Below are 21,671 nucleotides of genomic sequence, written 5' to 3'. Positions count from 1 at the left end.
CATATAACCCGATAAATTACATGTATGGTGCTTTTGGTATCTTTTTGGACCTTATAAATCTTCTGCTTTCATTGTATGGAAAAAGAGCAGCTCGGACATTCTGCAGAATACCTTATTTTGTGTTCCACGGAAGAAAGAAATTCATATAAGGTGGATTTTAAAATATTCCTTTAGGAAAATCATGTTTCATTGTACATACAGTAAGATGTGATGGGATGTCTGTAGCGGTTTGATATTGTTCTGTAGTATTTTACTTTGACCTGTTTTCCTCAAGTCCTGTATTGCAAAGCATCTTCATTTGCATTCCTGCAGAATTCAGGCCGTGTTTGATTGCTCTTGCCTGTATCATGAGCACTGCACATGCAATTGCCTTCTCATAGAGGGATATTGAGTTGCTTAATGCCTTTTACATTTTGAATAATGGATTTTGTGCAGTGTGCGATTCGATTTGTTCTTTAACCTGTTTCCATTATTTTTGTTAAATGCTCTCTTATGCACTTAGGTTTTTTTCTTGTTAAATTGGGGTGGAGTTGGGGGGGGTTGCAGCTTAATTTGGCTGCGTTTATTTTTACTTCATTAAATAGATATTTGTTTTGTTTCTATGAAAATTCTAATTCTCCCAATGGATAAAATGGGTTTGTTATACATGTTTAGCTGTTAAGCAATGATGTCTTTTGATTTCTTCTGTTTGTTTGAGTTTTGTTTTCTTCCAAGAACATTTTGTAGCATTTGTAGCCATACTGAACATCTGTTGTATTTTAATGCGAGTCTAAAGCACTTAAAAAGGTTGCTTTTTCCCTCTCTCCTTATTTTTTTCTCTTTACTGGCACTTTGTATTTTTTAGAATCTGTTGTAATGCTAATCTCATTTTATTAGTGGCTCCACCACCCCAAACACTCAAATTTGGGTTTTGAATCAACATTTGTAAACTATGCATTTAAACTTTTGCTGCACAGAGATTTTGGAATTAATTTTAAGACTTTCCGGCATAAATAAAGTGTATTTTATGATTGCTTTATCGATTACTATAAGAATATTTTCTCTTTAAAGAGATTCTTACTACAAAAAGTCAAAAAGCTCTATTTTAGTAAAAATGGCACTTTTTATGAATAGGGCATAAGCTAGCGTAATTTCAGCAAGCAAATCACAGTCTCAAATGGATAGTTCACACAAAAATTAATTACCTTCATGATGTTCCAAACCTGTAAGACGTTCGTTCATCTTCGGAACAATTTGAAGAAATTGTTATAGTCATGATTTTTGCTTTCTTTGCGCACAAAAAAAAATTCTCATAACACTACGCTTGAACCGCTGATGTCACATGGACTATTTTAACAATGTCCTTACTACCTTTCTGGGCCTTGAACGTCTCAGTTGCATTGCTGTCTATACAGGGTCAGAGAGCTCTTGGATTTTATCAAAAATATCTGAATTTGTGTTCTGAAAATGAACAAAGGTCTTATGGGTTTGGAGCGACATGAGGGTTAGTAATTAATGACAGAATTTAAATTTTTGGGGTGAACTATTCCTTTAAAGAGAACTATTAAGGTTGTTCAAATATTATATAATATGAAAAGTAATTGATATTCAATTAGTCTATATGAGATATTTGACCAACATTATTTAGCTATTCCACATTTGCCCGCAACCTGATTATCACATCCCCAACACATCATTCCATTTTGTAAATGTGTACACATTGAGTTAACTATATTCCTAACCATTCCTGTATACATACATATTTGTATATATCAATTTCTTTTTATAATTTATATGATATATGTTTGCCATTGAATACAAACCGACCCTTGGCAAACTATCCCCTGCTGAGTGAAAAATAATTATTTGCAACTGTTACCCATTATGGTACATTTTATTTTAGTTTTGTCACTAGAGAACCACAATAAAAATTACATATCAAGTTTTTAGCCCATATTCAGACATTTCTCAAATTCTGATGAGAAGTTTTTGGAAACTTACAATAGACAATTTACGATCTTTCTTATGCATCATAATATCTTTGATATTTTAAATCTGCTTTTAAAGTTAATAGGTTAATGTTTTTGTACCCTATTCTTAGAAAGTGCCAATGTTTCAGACACATCAGATTTTCTCATCCTCTAAATGTCGACGTCATAACTGCATTGCATTTAGAACAATATTTTGTATTTTGTGGAAAAAAAAGGGATGACGTAATAAAAAGTGTGAATAGTTCTACTGTCATGGTACAATATTGGCACCAAATGTTTTCAATATTTTTGTGCAAATGTATTTTCAGATTGTCTCGCTCTCAAATGTTTACAAATTATGTTCATTGGCATACATGTTGTACTAATCTGTGGATGTTGGAAGGGAAGGAAGATTTCTATAAAAAACAAATGTGTAACTCATTTGGCTTGTGTGTCTTCATCAAATACAGCTGCGGAAAGCTGACCTCATTTATGTAGCGATTGTGTTAACGTTAGCAGGTCTGACACCTGCTTAAACCAGAAAAAAAAAAAACTATACAATTTTACCCAGGCCAGGAGAAATACGCTGACACAGCAAGCTCCTACAATCAGGATCGTCCACCTGAGTCCTGAGGTCACTGGTTTAGAGGAACAGTCAGACCTGAGGACGTACAACACAATACAAGGAAACTTTTCCAGGAAGACGGTAGGATGTCCTTTTTTGACCTTTTAATCTCCGAACCACAATTGTGTTATAAGCACTTCAGCTTTGGCTGAGAATTAATTGGCTACTGATCTGTGAATAAGTCCGGTCATCACCAGTAGGGTTTGAGTGAGCCCAGTCCAATTCAGTTACTCTCAAATAAAACATTGTAGGGCTTTTACATATTCAAAAAATACTGTATTTGTATGGCATTATTTTGATCCAATGAAAGCACTGATATTCAAGTGCTGATTAGACCGTGTGCTTCGAACAATAAACACTAAACCAACTTTTTGTTTTTTTAGAAAAGTTATTGTATTGCACATATCCAGTGACATTACTGCCATTGAGAATGATTCAATCGTGACATTTGATCAGTTCATTCATCCAAAATATTTTTATACAAAAATAAACATTATAATATATTTTTTAGCTCTGTCGATTGTCAATGATTTGCATGATCATCCAAGGATATGTCCCTGAGTCAACACCACCATTGTCCCTTTGCTCCCGGCAGCAGAGCAGGTCTTGTTCCCATTTTCCTCAAGTCTTTCGGTAGGGGAGTTACTAGGGAAAGCTGTATGAAAAAAACAAAACAATGAAGATGTGTTTTAAAGTGACCTCTGTGTTTTGCAAATGCATGATGATAAGCATTATTTCATAAGCCAAACAGTTTAAGCTAACCAGATAAGACTACATTTATTCAAGTATGTAGAAGAGTATGGCTTTAGCAATGGTAAGGGTCATAGGTATGATTCCCAGTAAACACACAAATATATACTGTGAACTCAATGTAAGTTGCTTTGAATAAAAGCAAAAGCAGTTTGATCCTGATTATGGGCAACAACGTGAATTCAGAGAGTCAACGCACATTCTGTGAGGTTTTTGTGATTTTGCTGGACGAAGAACAGCAGAATGAAGAAAGCGAATCCCAGGCAGCCGAAGATCATTCCGCACAACAGGAAACTGAAGCTACCTTGATTGTGCATCACCTGAGGGAAGAAAGAGACTCAATAGTTACAAGAATAGCTTAACTGGTAGACCATGACGGCACTAGCAATGCAAAGGTCATGGGTTCAATACCCAGGAGCCAAGATGTAAATATTTAAGCCAGACTTACCGAACCCACAATCACCTGGAGTAACATCTCACCCATCCCTGCGCTGGTCACCATAACTGTTGTGGCACAACCTGAAGATGAAACAAAACACAATCAACTACATTTTTTCTTTTTTTTTTATATCTAGGCAATAAGCTTAAAATTAAAAATAAAAACTGGTATTGTTTTCTCAAAATTTTGTTGCAGCAACATTCAAACTGCCATTGAAAACCGATGACAACTGAACTTAAGTTAAAAAACAGTAAGCTTAATGCTAACTTAGAGCTTCAAGATTGTGGGGGTGGGGGGTAAAAAAAAATCAAATTGCGATTTTTATGATTAAATGGCAATTGTCATTTCAAAATGCAAACATTTTTCCCCCAAAGCAGTGATTGTTTGTAGGTCTGCACAGTTTGGCCAAAAGGCTTTGTAATTATACCTCAAAATGACTACCAAATAATAAGTAAAGTTATTAATATTACAATATTTCACTGTAAAACAAAGTCAAAAACAAAGAAATCAAACGGAAAAAAATAATTTTTACAGTACAACTAAATTTTATAATACCATGATGATTATTTTTGTTTTACTTAAAATAAAAAATAGTTTTACTTAATTTAGGATTACTTAAAATAAATGTTAACTGACATGAAATATTTTTTTTTTCCTCTTTTTCCATTAAGTTTAACTTGATATACTACAATATCTAAAACTAAAAACTATAGTCATGTTTGAAAAAAAATATATATATATATATATATAATAAAAATGACAAATGCACATAAGATTACTAAACCTAACAAATATTAAAATGGAAAAATACAAAATTAAAAACCAATTCAATATATTAATACAATAGAACACTGTAGTATCTAAATGATACTAAAAGAACACTGGAAGTGCTTGCGTGTAAAAGAACACAGTGCCATGCTTCACTTTGAAACACGCCACGCATACATGCATTTCATTAAATCACAACCTCTGCTATCTGACAACTGCAATAAACCATACTGAAATTTTAAGTTCATTTTGCTTAAATCGCCACATTAACTCACACTGCAATTTTTTTTAATTGCAGGTCCATTTAACAAACTGTTGATGTCTCGCTCAAAAAACTGAGTGGCACTTTTAGTCAGGGATTCCCTCGCAACAGCGATGAGATTTCTCCCATTTATTTTTATTCAAATTGTCCAGGATTCATATGGATTTAAATATCTGTTCTGTTACAGCTGAAATCAATCTGTTAAATTCCTGCCCAGACCTGCTCAAATGATAGAGATATTTTTAATGATAATGACATTTTTTTATGAAATCGCTCTACCCTAACAGCCGCCATATCTGCAGCATACAGAGGGCACTCAGTAATTAGCCATTTATTTTGAAATAATTCCTCTCAAAGGGTTTGACCGCTGGGTTTAAAAAGGATCGTCTCTGCCATTAAGACACAAGACCTGTGAGGCCAAACCTTCCCAGAAAGTCGAAGGCCAATGGCGGAAATAATTAAACGGGCGGCTCCTGTTGCCTTCGGTTCAGCAGTAAACCTTGAATAAATACTGAACTTTGAAGCCACCAATGGCTACTGTCAAATAAATGAAAGCTGTGGACAAAAAGGTGATTAAACAATGCTGGAGACAGCAGCGGTCCATCTGTCACAATACCTTTGTACTCCAGGACGTCTTCGGTGAATGCGAGCATGCAGGGGAAGATACTGCTTATAAATAGGCCGAGACAGCAGGTGCCGATGAAGAGGAACACACTGCTGTTAGAGAAGATCAGCAGCAGAAATAGTGTGACTATCACACCCACCTACGAGAGAACAGAATGGAGAGGATTTGCATTTGGACACGCAGAGTCAACAAAGGCTTTGTTATTTGAGGTGAACAACCCCTGCTTTATCTGCGCGAGGAACGGAAATTAAGAGGGCCGCTGTCATAAAATTTTGGCGCAAATAAAAGCGTGAAAATAGAAATGAGCCTTAGTCACACCAGATAAACAAATGTCCCGTCTGGCGAATGGACAGGGCAGAGCAGGATGCAGAACAAGGATGTTTGTTCCTGTCCAAAGTTTCCCTTGGTGCATTGTGGGTGACACACCTTTTCTGATGGTGTAAACCTCTTTATAGTCCATCTGACTCAACAGCAGTCTGTTAGGAGAGAGTTTGTAATGGACTGACAAATTATGCTTTTCTAAGCTCCGCCCCACTTGGTTGTTGTTTAGAGGGTGTTTTGGAACAATTTCAACTATATAGGCAAAACTTATTTTGAGTTTTGGCCACACGTTTACACAAGTTACACAATATTTTACTATGAACTTTATTTCTGTCAATTTTCACAATTACATGTGGCCAAAAACCATCTAAAAAACAGTCTGAACAGGTTGGGAGAACAGCTAAGACCAGCAAACCCAACTAACTAAATAATAAAAAGTAGACAAAAAGGGTAGACACATCTTATACTAAATCCAAAACCTATTACACAGATTTGAGATTAAAAAAAGAAAAGAAAATAAAGACATTTGTAAATTTGAAAATAAATATGTGAACCTGGACCTGGTCTTAAGTGTCAATTTTCCGATTTGAATTGGAATTTTGAATTGATTGTACATCATCTGAAATTTGAATAAATAAGCTTTCCATTGATGTATGGTTTATTAGCATTAAATAATATTTGCCCAAGTTACAACTATTTGAAAATCTAGAATCTGAGGGTGCAAAAAATCTAAATACTCAGAAAATCGCCTTTGAAGTTGTCCAGATTAAGTTCTTAGCAATGCATATTACTGAAATTAAGTTTTAATACACTTACAGTAGGGCATTTACAAAATATATTCATGGAACATGATCTTTAATTAATATCTTAATGATTTTTGGCATAAAAAGAAAAATAGATAATTTTGACCCATACAAAGTTTTTTTGGCTATTTCTAAAAATATATACCCAGGGTCACATACTTACTAACTGTAATATATAACTAGCAGGTTTTATTCCTCCATAACTGAATACTTTAGTTACTGATACCTAGTTATATTATATTATAATATATTATATTATAATATATTATATTATATTATATTATATTATACAGAAATAAATGACATTTTAAGATAAATTCAAATAGAAAATCGTTCTTTGAAACTGCAATAATATATCACAATATTATTGTTTTACTGTATTTTTGCAAAAACAAAATGTTACCTTGTACACGTACGAGTCAGCAACTACTTTTTTTTTTATAACTTCCACAAAACTGACTTTAAAAGCAGACCACAGACACTGACCTGACTAACGATGAGCAATTGTACAGGTTTAAATCGATAAGATAGAGGAATGGCGGACAGTCGGCCGACAGTGATCGCCGCCCAGAAGATACATGTCAAGTATCCAGCGGTCTTGTGAGGTAGATTCATAGGGGGCTCCACTGCGTAGGTGTACACAAAGCCTGTGTACGAGCCCTGAGGTACATGAGATTAAATAATACATGAGTTCAAGTTATTAAGCAAATACTCTTCAATTACAGAGCTGAAGCGGCTGTGAAGTGCTAATCCTGCTTACCACTATACCATCAGAAAAGAAGAGCACCAGACCCCCGAGGATATGGATCCCAAAAAAAGACAACGGAAAGCTGTGCACGTTACCAAGGAGACAGCAGCCGAACAAGTCTACGTGGCCTGAGGAGAAAAGGTGGAAGATAACAGAAACCTTATTTCTGGCTTTTGTGTGCATCTGACGTTATGTTATTTCTGACATGTGCTACAACACTAACTGTGAACGTGGTCTGATCCCACATGGTAATTATTTAATCAATGTCAGTGGTACATAAGTGCTGGCGGGTTGGGATCTTACTTCTTGAAGTCTCTTTCTCATGTCCAGTGTCTTCTGAAAGATGTGTGGTTCCCCAGGTTTTCATCGCCAGCACATCTCCATCTATTAAACGCTGACTGGTGTCTGATCCGCAAGTGAACAGCCGCTCCCGATACATCAGGATTAGTATGCCGATAGGTACAGGAAGCTTCATGCAGAGAAGACAAGAGTTATGCATAAAAAGACTCATGATGATTCGTAAAGGAAACGTTCTTTTGAACAGATTCAGTTTGAAAAGCATTTTTAAAGAGACTGTTCACCCAAAAATTTAAATTCTGTCATTAATTACTCGTCCTCAATGTCGTTCCAGAACTGTAAAACCTTTGTTCTTCTTCAGAATACAAATTAAGATGAACGTTTTGAGGAAATCCGAGAGCTTTCTGACCCTGTGTAGACAGCTGTATTATTCAAGTCCCAGAAACGATAAAAAATCGATAAAATAGTTCATGCATTCTCGTAGCTTTATAACATTACGGTTGAACCACTGATGTCACATGGACTATTTTAACAATGTCCTTACTACCTTTCTGGGCCTTGAGCTTTTCAGTTGCGTTGCTGCGATTCAGGGTCAGAAAGCTCCCGGATTTCATCAAAAAATAACTTCATTTGTGTTCAGAAGATGAACGAAGGTCTTATGGGTTTGGAACGACATGAGGGTGAGAAATTAATGACAGAATTTTCATATTTGGGGGAACTATCCCTTTAAAACTTTAAAGAAGACTTGATGGAAACTATATAACCTCAGACAGTGCAGGTTCGATTACAAACACACAAATTATAAATGAAAAGGTATCCTTTTATTATTTCTCAGACAAAATGCTTCAGATTTCGGTAAAATTGAAAACAAACCCGAAATGAAATGAATTATTAAGTATGAATGAAATCTCTTCTGTACTCTTTCCATTTAAAATTAGAGACAACCAATGCATTTAAATCACGAGCCAAACAAAGATACAGCATGAGCAGTTTTTGATTTAAATTAGATTTTATAATTTCGTAATTAGAAGCGAAAACAGAATGGTCTGACTTTAGCTTTGTAAAACTATTCGCTTGTTAAGTCTGACGTCACGTAGCAGCGCTTCCGTGTCCAAACGCTCTATCAGTTACCACGAGAAAACAACAAAAGGTGCTAATATAAACTCACAATGTAATAGAATACTAGCAAAAAAATTATAATCTTAACCTTTAACTCCATACCGAAATCCCAGATAGCCAGACAATGAAAATATAAATATAAAAAAATATATAAAAATTATTTGTGTTTGGGACGCTGTCAGCACGGAGACTGTAGTGTATAATGTAAGTTTGAAAGCGTTTAGCTTAAATTATTAATATGAATAAACAGTGCTCATAAACAGCTGCTGAGGTCGTATTCTCAAGTGAAGTGAGTTGAGGCTTGGACCCGGAAACAGCGCTTCTTACGTCATCACTTAACAACCGAATACTACATAAAACATCCGAACTAAACAAAATAGCAGATGGCCTGAATGAAAAGGGCAGATAGCCCTTATGGAACAGCGGCAATATAACATTCCCACTGTAACTGTGTACTTATACGCATTATATAGTTTTTTCCTTTGCTACATTGATCAGGTGTTAGGTGTGTATCAGTTACACTAACACTATTTCTCTACTTTATTATAGCCAGTGTGTAAACAGAACTATTAGATGGAGTACAGTTGCCAAGGACACAATCACTGATTCATTTCTTTTATTCAAATACCCTCCCAGCTGCCCTTCCTTCGACATTAGAGCTGACAGACTCCAAACAACAAGTAGTCCAGCTTGTGTTCTGATGGTACGCCACTCTTAAAACTAAATTGTAAAACTAGATACAAAAGAAAAGCTCTTACATTGGTGATAGCCATGATCCAGAAGGCGTAGGAAACGTTGGTCACCACGTCTCCATCGGTGTGGAGGTGGACACTGGACACGTTGTGCACATGTCTGCCTGCGAGCTTGTTCCTCAGATGTGTTAATGATGTTGAATTGGTGCTGCTGTTCCCAATCACACAGCTGGTCTCAGACAGGAAGGGGTCAGCGATGAGGGGACTCACTAAAGCGCCGAGACCCACAAAGAAGTGAAGGGCCTAGAAGAGATCAGAGACAACCCATAAGAGAAGGAGAATCAGCAATGATGTTAAGATTCTTACAAAGCAAAAGTTTTTAGAGCAACTTTATAAAACACAGTTCTGATTGCATGTTTGTTCAAAACTGAAACTATCTTTAGGAAGAAATAACAGGTGCATTATATTACTAACTAAATTACTAAATGAATTATATTACTAACCATTGTCAAAGATTTTTTTTCAGTTTTCATTTTAATTTTAGTACTTTTTTTAAATGCAGTTAATTTTATTAGTTTTTTATTATTGTATCTTTTCTATTGTACACTTTAGGTTGACTTTTTTCTTTGACTATTTTCGTTTTCACTTATTTCTAGTTAAAACTTAAACTTATTAAGTTATTATTAAAGATACTAAAATACTCTTAAAGCAACAACTAAAACTTGTTTTAGTTAACAGTAATAGCCCTGGAGTTATATTGATTTTTTTTAACAGAATGAACCACTCAGGACATGTACTGTAGTGATTTTAACCTCATGCCGCCATATTGTTTTAATATGATTTTAGACATAATCCATGTGTGAAAGGAGATCGATTATGTTTGATTAGACCGTAAATCTGTAACTCACGCAAGTATCTTGCAGGTTTTTCTAATAATTGCCTTCTATGATATGATTGTAATGTAACAGGAGAAATTTGATCTTTCACAACACTGAAATCAAACTATTTAACTGACGGAGCAAATATAAGCTGTCTGTCTATGACATATAAATAACAAATATGAACTTCCTCCTTAAGAAACTGGTAGAGCAACATCGCACTCTCAATTATGTTGTTGCTCTGAATAGGACTGCAAAACTGGTGTGATTTGCCTAAATATTTCTTACTGTTAAACATTTTTAACCCTTTTGTATACTAAGGGTTTATCTGCTTTTTACTTGGAACAGTTTTTAAAATGGTAGAGAAATCTATAGGATGACACTAAAACTGGTCCTGGCCAAAAATATAGCTTTTTTTGTTTTTGAAGATTTGCAATTTAAGTACTAAGACATTTTGCATTCTGTACGCGTGAGGGATGAATGCTGATGAGAAAAACACATCAGCTCAAAGGAACTTACATTTAACCCACCATATCAATCATCTCCTTAAATATAATGTAAATTGCTCAATTTAACACCCACAATCCTTCACCTCAAAGTTTAATTCCTGAGAAGACCCCTTGGGTGAGTTTCTCTCCTCCCCAAAATATGACTACAAACTGGCAATGATGAGTTCAAGACTAAAATCTGTTTAAAGTCATCATGAATTGCAATATAATGAGATTTACTCAATGAGCATTTCGGAGCGAAAAAATATCCAATAAGAACAAGCAGTGTAGCATTGTCACGGTTCATGAATGCACCGTCTCCTGCTGTATTCATGTTACGTCATGTTGATTGTTTCATGTGGGGGTGGCAGGTGCAGCTCATTCCAAAAGCCTACTTAATGCCCTGTCTTTCGTCTCTTGTTTGTCAGATCATTGTTTGAGGTCCTCCGTGTTGATGTCTGTTCAGTCTCTCGTGTTCGGCCGTCTCTGGATTGTATCTTTAACTCACGGATTATCTTCACCTCTCACGGATCTACCACCACCATCATCTCTACCAGCGCACTCAAACCACCTACTGACCAGTCTTTGCTGCCATCGAGGTCCCTGCATCACTCTCCAACCTTCATCCATCACACCTCTCTTTAATAAACTCTGTTAACTTGCATTTGCCTCCTGTCCTCCATACGAGTCATTACAAGCATAGCATTGTACATGTTAATATATATATATATATATATATATATACAACCCGAATTCCGGAAAAGTTGGGACGTTTTTTTAAATTTTAATAAAATGAAAACTAAAGGAATTTCAAATCACATGAGCCAATATTTTATTCACAATAGAACATAGATAACGTAGCAAATGTTTAAACTGAGAAATTTTACACTTTTATCCACTTAATTAGCTCATTTAAAATTTAATGCCTGCTACAGGTCTCAAAAAAGTTGGCACGGGGGCAACAAATGGCTAAAAAAGCAAGCAGTTTTGAAAGGATTCAGCTGGGAGAACATCTAGTGATTAATTAAGTTAATTGATATCAGGTCTGTAACATGATTAGCTATAAAAGCTTTGTCTTAGAGAAGCAGAGTCTCTCAGAAGTAAAGATGGGCAGAGGCTCTCCAATCTGTGAAAGACTGCGTAAAAAAATTGTGGAAAACTTTAAAAACAATGTTCCTCAACGTCAAATTGCAAAGGCTTTGCAAATCTCATCATCTACAGTGCATAACATCATCAAAAGATTCAGAGAAACTGAGAAAATCTCTGTGCGTAAGGGACAAGGCCGGAGACCTTTATTGGATGCCCGTGGTCTTCAGGCTCTCAGACGTCACTGCATCACTCATCGGCATGATTGTGTCAATGACATTACTAAATGGGCCCAGGAATACTTTCAGAAACCACTGTCGGTAAACACAATCCGCCGTGCCATCAGCAGATGCCAACTAAAGCTCTATCATGCAAAAAGGAAGCCATATGTGAACATGGTCCAGAAGCGCCGTCGTGTCCTGTGGGCCAAGGCTCATTTAAAATGGACTATTTCAAAGTGGAATAGTGTTTTATGGTCAGACGAGTCCAAATTTGACATTCTTGTTGGAAATCACGGACGCCGTGTCCTCCGGGCTAAAGAGAAGGGAGACCTTCCAGCATGTTATCAGCGTTCAGTTCAAAAGCCAGCATCTCTGATGGTATGGGGGTGCATAAGTGCATACGGTATGGGCAGCTTGCATGTTTTGGAAGGCTCTGTGAATGCTGAAAGGTATATAAAGGTTTTAGAGCAACATATGCTTCCCTCCAAACAACGTCTATTTCAGGGAAGGCCTTGTTTATTTCAGCAGGACAATGCAAAACCACATACTGCAGCTATAACAACAGCATGGCTTCGTCGTAGAAGAGTCCGGGTGCTAACCTGGCCTGCCTGCAGTCCAGATCTTTCACCTATAGAGAACATTTGGCGCATCATTAAACGAAAAATACGTCAAAGACGACCACGAACTCTTCAGCAGCTGGAAATCTATATAAGGCAAGAATGGGACCAAATTCCAACAGCAAAACTCCAGCAACTCATAGCCTCAATGCCCAGATGTCTTCAAACTGTTTTGAAAAGAAAAGGAGATGCTACACCATGTTAAACATGCCCCGTCCCAACTATTTTGAGACCTGTAGCAGAAATCAAAATTGAAATGAGCTCATTTTGTGCATAAAATTGTAAACTTTCTCAGTTTAAACATTTGCTAGGTTATCTATGTTCTATTGTGAATAAAATATTGGCTCATGTGATTTGAAAGTCTTTTAGTTTTCATTTTATTAAAATTTAAAAAACGTCCCACCTTTTCCGGAATTCGGGTTGTATATATATATATATATATATATATATATATATATATATATATATATATATATATATATATATATATACACACACATATACACACACACAAACTATATAATATTAACTTTAAGTTATGACGCTTAAAATATTACAGAGGATTTCCATTTCAAATAAATGCTGCTTTTTAATTCTACTTATCAAAGAATACTAAAAGATGACTGGAGTAATGATGCTCAAATTTTATTGTCTTTTTCATAAAATAAATGCAGCCTGGGTGAGCATTTAAGACATCCATCCCTAAGCTTTTGAACAGTAGCATATAGATTTCATAAGAATTCCTTTTGTGTTCTAGAGAAAAGTCAAACGGGTTTTGAAGGTGGCTAGATGACAACAGAACCTTTTGTTTAAAGAAAATGATTTGTATACATTGCATGTAAAGGCTTCATACATGTGAATGGCATATTTCTCCCACAGCCTTTCAGACAAACACTGTAATAATGCAAGGTAAAGATACCTTTTTTTTTTTTTTTTTGGAAGTTACTGAGTAGATACTGACCTGCAGGAAAACTGTGGAGTCTTTCTGGTAGATCTTGACCAGTTGCAGGTTAGAGATGGTGTCAATGATGCCCATGGCAAGACCAGATACCGCCAACGCAAAGGCCAGCAGGAGCAATTTATGGCATAGTGGGATGATGGCAAAAACCACAGAGATGGTGAGGCTGGACACAGTCAGCGCTGACAAAGAATTCACAAGCCTAAGAGAAACAAATGAGATATTGTGAGTCAAAAATGAACATAGCAATAAAATAGACTCGGGAGTCTTTTGAAATAAAGTTGATCTGTTGCGGGATTTTATTTCCAGACATCTCTGACTTTTATTTTCACCTTGGCCCATTTAATTTCTGTTTACATGCCTTATCAAATGCTGTTATTACTGATAACAGGTGATTCCAGTGAATATGTGACACTTGCTTTCTACCAGTCACGTGCATGCTGTCCCGCTTAAGTTTGTCATGTTTAAGTGCTTTACTGTCAGGGAGAGTAGCAAGCAAGGAGGATACCAGGTTCTGTTTCTTGAGGAAGTCTTATTATAAAGCTGAAATGTAATGAAGACATTCAACTAATAACATCCAATGGATTTTGAATAAAATCAAGCATCTCATTTGCTGACAAGCATATAAACATTACTCGCCCTATTGCATTTTATACCATGCTATTATCATCTTGTGAACAATTCTTACATTTAAGTCACTTAAATGCTGTTTTCACTGAGTAAAACACATAGAAAATGCATCAAATGATTATTCATATACATAAATATACAAGACTGTAATGGCAAGAGAAAGCAGAGTGGGTGTTATGGAAAAAAACGAAAAGTTTCTCTGTCATAAATATGACTTAAGAAGCCATTCAGGTCCAATTTCCATCCAGGAAACTTGTATTTACGATAATTCCGATAGCACATGAATGCAGCATCAAGTTGCATGCCACAAACTAAAAAATCAATAGAGCAGAACAGACAGAGGTAAACACAGAGAATGTTATGTGGTTAAATATAGTCAGGACTGTAAAACAGAGATAAAGATATTTTACAAGAGAACCATACACAGATTCACAGGGATAAACAAAGTAATGTGATTATCTGTAATGTGGAAAACAAAAAGAAAGGGACTAGTGTAACACTGGGAGAACAAGTTTCCAAATAAGAGCAATTAAAAGAGACCTGAGGGTAAAACACGACTGAAGCACAAGAAAAAAGCCACGCTGGCTATAATATCTTTATCATATCTTTATCTGTCAGGGAAAACAACAGTAGGGCAGTGTATGTTTTCATGGCTTGCATCCCAGGTAACTGAGGCAGCACGACTTTAATGAGCACAAGACCACTACTGGGATTTCCAAAGAAAGGCCATGGATGGGTTAGAAACCGGTCAGTCCTAAAGAAATCACATAATCGGTGCAGGATGCATTTAAAACGCTTTATCTCATGAGGAAGTGTAAGATACATGGCTGAAACAAAGGTTACAAAATCTTTTCTGTTATAGAATATAATGTTTGAAGCATATTACTTTTGATTCGTGTAGGAATCCATATTACCCGAAAAAGCAATATGGTTTTTAATATCAGCCACCATACAGTTCATTATTATATCAGTAATGATCAGTATAGTAGTATCATAACTCCTTTAAGAAAAGCCAGAAACCTTGGAGTTATGATTGATGATCAGCTGACTTTCTCAGACCACGTTGCTAAAACTTTCCGGTCCTGCAGATTTTGCTGCACAACTCCTTGTTCAAGCTCTTGTTCTGTCCAGGCTGGACTATTGCAATGCTCTCTTGGCAGGTCTTCCAGCCAGTTCTATCAAACTTTTACAAGTAATCCAGAATGTGGCAGCAAGATTAATATTTAATGAGCCGAAAAGAATGCAAGTCACACCTCTGTTTATCAATTTGCACTGGATACCAATAGCTGCTCGCATAAAATTCAAGGCATTAATGTTTGCCTACAAATCCACCTCTAGCTCTGTTCCCCTTTACCTAAATTCACTACTTCAGACTTATGTGCCCTCTAGAAGCTTTCATTCTCCAGTTGAACGTCGCATTATTGTGCCAACTCAAAGAGGCACAAAATCACTTTCACAGTCTTTTAAATTAATTGTTCCCTCCTGGGGTAATGACCTGCCAATTTGAGCCCAATTAACAAAAGCAAAAAAGGCCTCTAACAGCTTGCCCTGTTTCCTTTTTATTTATTATATAATAAAAAAAATAACTTGCTATGTGTAGGCCTACTGCATTAAAGGATTAGTTCAGCCAAAAATTAAGGCATAAATTATGAAGTCATTCTAGGTGTATATGACTACGTGTCTAGGTGTCTTCTTTAAGACGAATTCAGTTGGAGTTATTTCAAAAAAATTTTATGCAACTTAGTGGGTGTTGCACTTCATCGGTTCATGAGAAGTTAAATAAAAAGCTCATCTATTAAAAAAAATAAATATATATATATACCCGGAACTGCTTGCGTTTTTACAACTGTGAGCGCAAGTTAGATTAAAGTGATCATTACATTTTTAACATGGATATTTTTCTGTAAAAATTGCATCAATTAGCTACAGAAAGCCTTTGTTCACCCCCGAAGCTGTGTGAGACACTTTTTTTAATGGATGCGCTTTTTATTCAACTTTTTATGAACCGATGCAGTGCAGCACCTGCTGAGTGGCATCAAACAGCTTGAAAGATCACAGACAATTTTTTTAATAACTCTGACTGGATTCGTATGAAATAAGAAAGTCATACACTTAGGATGACATCAGGGTGAGTCATTTATGGGCAAATTTTCACTTTTGGGTGAACTCACCCTTAAATACAACTAATACAATTTGAAAACAATTAATTATACAATTAACAAAAGCAAAAAAGGCCTCTATAACATTAGCTTTGTTATTTTTTTATTTGAACTGTTTTCTTTTTATTTATTATCTAATAAAAAAACTTGCTATGTGCACTGCATTAAGATAACTGAGACTTGTTATAGTACTTGTGTATCATTGCTCTTTTGCTGATTTGTTTTTGATTGCTTCCATTGTCCTCATTTGTAAGTCGCTTTGGATAAAAGCGTCTGCTAAATGACTAAATGTAAATGTAAATGTAAATGTATAGGCCTGCCTATAGACAGACAGACAGACAGATAGATAGATAGATAGATAGATAGATAGATAGATAGATAGATAGATAGATAGATAGATAGATAGATAGATAGATAGACAGAGGCTAAGTAAATGTTTTTCTCTTAAAAACTGTAAAACCACAATTGTAAATAAAATATGATATGAGGAAGCTGCCATACAACCGGCCCATTTACCCTTTTTATTCAGCATATATATTTATGATTATAGTGTATATATTTGGGGGTTAGAATGCCCTTTTTCTGATTTGAAATAATTTGGAATTTTTAAAGAGTACCAATATTCTATATTACATTAATGTAAGTGCTGCGTGTGTAGTATTCATTAAGGTCGGCGATATAAACTGGGATGTTTTAAATTGAAATATTTTTTAATTAATTTCAACATGTCATACTCCTGAAACAATATGAAATTACATGTCAACCATTCAAAAATAAATAAATTAAAATAAATTGATACATAATTTACAACAGATATCTTCAAAACACTCACGTTTTACTGAAGAATCCTCCAATGGTGCTTCCAATGAAGAGGAAAAACTGTTGGGAGAAGAAGACCAGAGTGATCTCCTGTAGCGTGGACTGAGTTTGACATCTCAGGTCCAGGATGGTCGGACCCAGGAAAGCGACGCATAGTCCAAAACTAAAGAACACGCTCCAATATGTGAGAGTATGCTGCCAGTTACTGCGGAATAATGCGCAGATCCGTTCATTAAACAGTTGCTTCATGCTGGAGAAAGTTTCTCAGGTGTTTCTTGAAGCATTTACGGCAGCGGAATTCATCCTGAGCATGAGAGGAGACCTGCCTAAAGCGATAGTGGCGTGTTCAGAGTCACCAGATCGATTCTTATCCGATTCCCGAGTGAGTCATTTTGAATGATTCACTGAACTGACCAGTTTGTGGAGAAACGCTGGTAAACGCTTGTGTCCATTAGACATATATTTAAACATACTGAAGTCGTTATCAACGCAAAATATGACATATATAGGTATACAGTTAAATAACAATTATACCAACCATACGACGCCGAACATTTAATTTAGGCTAATATTTAACTGCAATTAATGCAACACAATTGGATGAACGAACTAGTTCATTAAAGTGGAGCGATTCGCTAATATTTTTTAACCTTCCGACATTTTGAGAAGGAGATAAGTGCCACAGGTTTTATCAAACCTGGTCCTGACCAAAAATAACACTATCGACTCATGACTCAAACAAACCGGTTCAAGAAATGAATCATTGAAAAGATTCAAACAGATCCGGGCGACAGGTGTGTTTCACATTTCCCAACTGTTTGGTCGTCATCAAAGTCAACATTGATGTGAATGTAAAAAATCACGCACTGCAGCCTGAGGCGTCATGCACATTTGGACTGTTTTGTTTTACAGATATTTTCATGTGAACCCTACGGAGTGCATCTGACAGGTCTAACGAGTTCTTATACAAGTCTTTTGTTGCAGCTGTGCTAACAACGTACACATTAATTTGCACACAGGCTTATCTTGCTGTCCAGGAGACAGTATATTGCCTAGACCAAATCCTATTTCAAGTTTACTTTGTGAAGTGTACTAATGCCAAACAGCACCATTCAAGACAGTAAGACTATTGTTTGAGACGAGGGTAGTCAACATTCCCATGCTTCAACTCAACGTCAAGTTTATTGTTTAATTATTTTTGGCATTTTCGCAGTCACAATACATTCAGCTTATCAGAATATCATATCATAATAGAATAGACAAATCACACAAAATCTTTTATGTCACATTTCATACAAAAATCTAAATCTTTTATAAAACATTTAGACATCATCTAAGTTAAGTTAATAAAATGGTTTATTTTTTTTTCTGGCAAAAGTTCACTGAGAATAAAGAAAACACTTGTCAAAATACATATATTAATATATTAATTATTTTCAATAGAGTATTTAAAATATTTTAATTTACCACAAAACACATAAATTAGTGCCGCTGCTGCAGTAACATTAAACTAAAACCTAGCTTTTCATTTCTGTCCACTGTAAAACTAGTTTGTGCTCAGTGCCGTCTACAACAAAGAGTCAAAGTGCTTTCATTTTCAAACTACAAGATACAGTAGGAGAAGGTGAACAACATCAGGTTTCAGGTCCAGGACACTTGCATGCCATGTGCAAATACGGTGAAGCAATTAGCTTAAATGGCAAAACGACTATCTGCATGTGCAATTACTTGAAAGGACCGAGATCCTTGAGGAGATTGAAGTAGATGGTTTTTCGAAAGGCGTAAAATTGGACCCCATCATCTCTTACGGTCTGCAAAAGGCACCTTTTGAAGATTTCATAAATTAGTAACTAGTTAAAGATGCTGTAAGCAACTATAGGTTTTTTTTTTTTTTATCTTTGCCTGTCAGTCATTTTGTGGACAGGGTGAGGTTCAGAAGAATTCTGTTCTAGAATCGCTTACAGCACTTTTAGTAGTTTAACTTAAATGGTGTCTTGACAGAATTCAAGTAATTCTCTATTCAATGGCTCAAATATTTATACGACAATTTACATTTTTAATATGTCAACTCTTCTCTGTATTATAGTATTGAATGAATGCTTTTGAAATAAACCGCAATATCAGCTTGTGCAATGACTCATCAAACACGTATGGCAAAACAAGTCAAACCTCAAACAGAAATGAAGGAAATTTCAACTCGATGGAAAAAAACAGTAGGACATGAAGCTACCATGTTTCTTGGCACATACATATAAACGCACAATTAAAAATACTACGAATGTCTGAAAATACTACTAGATCCTGGCAGAGAAGAGGCAGTTCTCAAGTCTAAATGTCTTCAGCTTTAGGATCAGTGTGGTTTTAAGGTTTGCAATAGACTGCAGGAAAGTTTTGATTGAGCCTTGGTTACACTTGTAACCAGCTCATGACTGAGGATGATTCACTTCTGTTCAGTCTGTTTTCTGAAGTACAGACTAATAAATTGGTGTGAATGTGAATGGATGCATGCATGCATGCACGTTTGGAATGGAGAAACAAAGCTGTTTGCTTCATAATGGTTTTGTTCTGGCGATCACTTCATGCACACCACTTTGATTCTTGTCTTCAGAATATGCTTTGTCTGCGGTTCTTGCCTCGACCTGGATTTGGAGAAAATAACCCACTGTTATACGGAGTATGCAGTGCAGGTGAGTATGTTTTAAAGCATTTAATCTTATAGGTTTATGGATTGGATTAATGTGCATGACTAAACATAATCAAGTTGCGCTCTGCAAATAGAGATGAGTGATATCAAAGCGATGGAATTGAATATACCCAGCGGCTGGAATACTGAGCTCTTGTGTCCCAGATCCTTCTGTAGCTGGATCTCCCTCAGTGAAAACACAGACGAGGCTGGAGAGGATAGAAGACAAGTGGGTGATGATCAAAGCAAATGTATTGTCTTGTGTGTTGTTTCATCAAGGTGAAAGACAGATTATAAGGCTCGTGTTGAGGTGATGTTAATAAAAGCAGACTCTAGAAATTATGAAAATATTGAGATAAACTCACTGTCAGGTATGGAGAGAATGTTCTCGCCCAGAGTCAGGAAGTAAGAGTGTCTCAGAGACGCCTCGGCTGAAATCCTGCGCCTGGTGTTGTACTGAACAGAAACAAAAGAATATTGAGGGGAAAACAGAGAACTGGTGCATTTTTTATTGGATATTTTCCCCCCAGTGTATTTGTGTTGTGTATGTATTCGCCTGACTAAATATGATAAAATGGTGCAAAATAAATATAAATAAATACATTATTATAATATATGCAATCAGTGGCGGCTGGTGGAAAATTGTCTAGGTGTGGCGCCACATCCAACAATTTTAGCATACATCCCGGTTATCCCAGTATAACAAAGGGAAAAGTATTTATACTTGAAACATTTTAAATAAATATAATTGTTTTACCATGCTTTTTTCAATTGTAAAAATAATAATTCACAATTGATGTATAGGCCTACGATGCAACAACAAAAACTGTGACTGAAAATCAACGTTAGATTTATTTAGACCATTTTCTGTACATATATAAATAACTACAAAACAAGCTGCAATACCAAGCAGGACCACACAGAGATGCCAACAGAAAACTAAAATGCCAGGCGCCTTAACCTGACTGCAACGCTGCTATATAAATATATATGGATCTCCATTCAGAATTATTAATCAGAGCATTTGAATTTAGGCTACATTCTGAATTTGTTGAAAGTGGCGATCTGAAGGCAGCTCGACATGAACAGAGAACAGTTCCTCTGTCAGTGTGAGTGCTGATGCCCAGTTGTATATATAAACACCACTGACTATTGCAAACTCTGGACACTTGCTTAAGTAGCTTGTTTTTATAACACATTTGGCAGACACGCTGCCATACTGAAATGTGCTCATAAAGCTATCTGAGAGCGCACTTACAGTCTGTTTATTGAAAACTAATAATAACAGGCTTGTGTTGGTAAGATACTGGTTTGCTTTATTCAGCACTCACCCCACACACACACACGTTTGTTTTTGTGAAAAGTGGGGACATCTCATAGGCGTAATGGTTTTTATACTGTACAAACTGTATATTCTGTGACCCTACACCAACCCTACACCTAACCCTAACAGGAAACTTTGTGCATTTTTACTTTCTCAAAAAAACTGCGGACATGGGTTATGTCCTCATAAGTCACCCTCTCCTTGTAATACCTGTGTCATACCCATGTCATTATACAAAGTTGTGTCCTGATATGTCACAAAAACAAGAGCATGCACACACACACACACACACACACACACATACATATACCGTCCTTTCATAATGTTTTAAATTGTAGAAGAGAAAGATTACACTTTTGTTTTAGTCAACTTAAGTTTGAACTAAATTATTTTATTGATTTTAATTTTTA

The 21,671-nt window shown here is 35.9% G+C and overlaps 2 protein-coding genes across 2 annotated transcripts in view; both read right to left on the bottom strand.

The window, feature by feature from the left end:
• Window positions 1-3,113: 3,113 nt before the first annotated feature.
• On the bottom strand, window positions 3,114-17,621 carry LOC132126233 (major facilitator superfamily domain-containing protein 4A-like). The gene is made up of 10 exons (XM_059537364.1): window positions 17,268-17,621; window positions 13,650-13,848; window positions 9,465-9,701; window positions 7,594-7,759; window positions 7,303-7,418; window positions 7,029-7,202; window positions 5,410-5,557; window positions 3,773-3,843; window positions 3,524-3,644; window positions 3,114-3,229 (listed from the first exon to the last, which is right to left on the bottom strand). Exons 1-10 carry the CDS (start codon window positions 17,501-17,503, stop codon window positions 3,114-3,116), a joined length of 1,584 nt encoding a protein of 527 aa, XP_059393347.1. The 5' UTR covers window positions 17,504-17,621.
• Window positions 17,622-19,673: 2,052 nt separating this feature from the next.
• LOC132126573 (cyclin-dependent kinase 18-like) overlaps window positions 19,674-21,671 on the bottom strand; it is an 82,968-nt gene continuing 80,970 nt past the window's right edge. The window contains exons 14-16 of the mRNA XM_059537909.1: window positions 20,303-20,393; window positions 20,069-20,146; window positions 19,674-19,893 (exon numbers count right to left, since the gene is read on the bottom strand). Of these exons, the coding sequence (XP_059393892.1) occupies window positions 19,859-19,893; window positions 20,069-20,146; window positions 20,303-20,393 (204 nt within the window). The 3' untranslated portion in view covers window positions 19,674-19,858. The remainder of the gene's footprint in view (window positions 19,894-20,068; window positions 20,147-20,302; window positions 20,394-21,671) is intronic.

This window comes from Carassius carassius, chromosome 44, assembly GCF_963082965.1.
Source record: "Carassius carassius chromosome 44, fCarCar2.1, whole genome shotgun sequence".
In the NCBI taxonomy this organism is placed as follows: domain Eukaryota; kingdom Metazoa; phylum Chordata; class Actinopteri; order Cypriniformes; family Cyprinidae; genus Carassius; species Carassius carassius.
This window is presented reverse-complemented; position numbering and strand designations above follow the sequence as displayed.

Coding starts and splice junctions, on each gene's coding strand:
- LOC132126233 (XM_059537364.1), bottom strand. CDS start 17,503: ATGAAGCAACTGTTTAATGAACGGATCTGCGCATTATTCCGCAGTAAC. Junction 7,760..9,464: donor GGATCATGGCTATCACCAAT/GTAAGAGCTTTT, acceptor CTCTGCATGAAG/CTTCCTGTACCTATCGGCAT. Junction 3,844..5,409: donor AGACGTCCTGGAGTACAAAG/GTATTGTGACAG, acceptor TTTCATCTTCAG/GTTGTGCCACAACAGTTATG.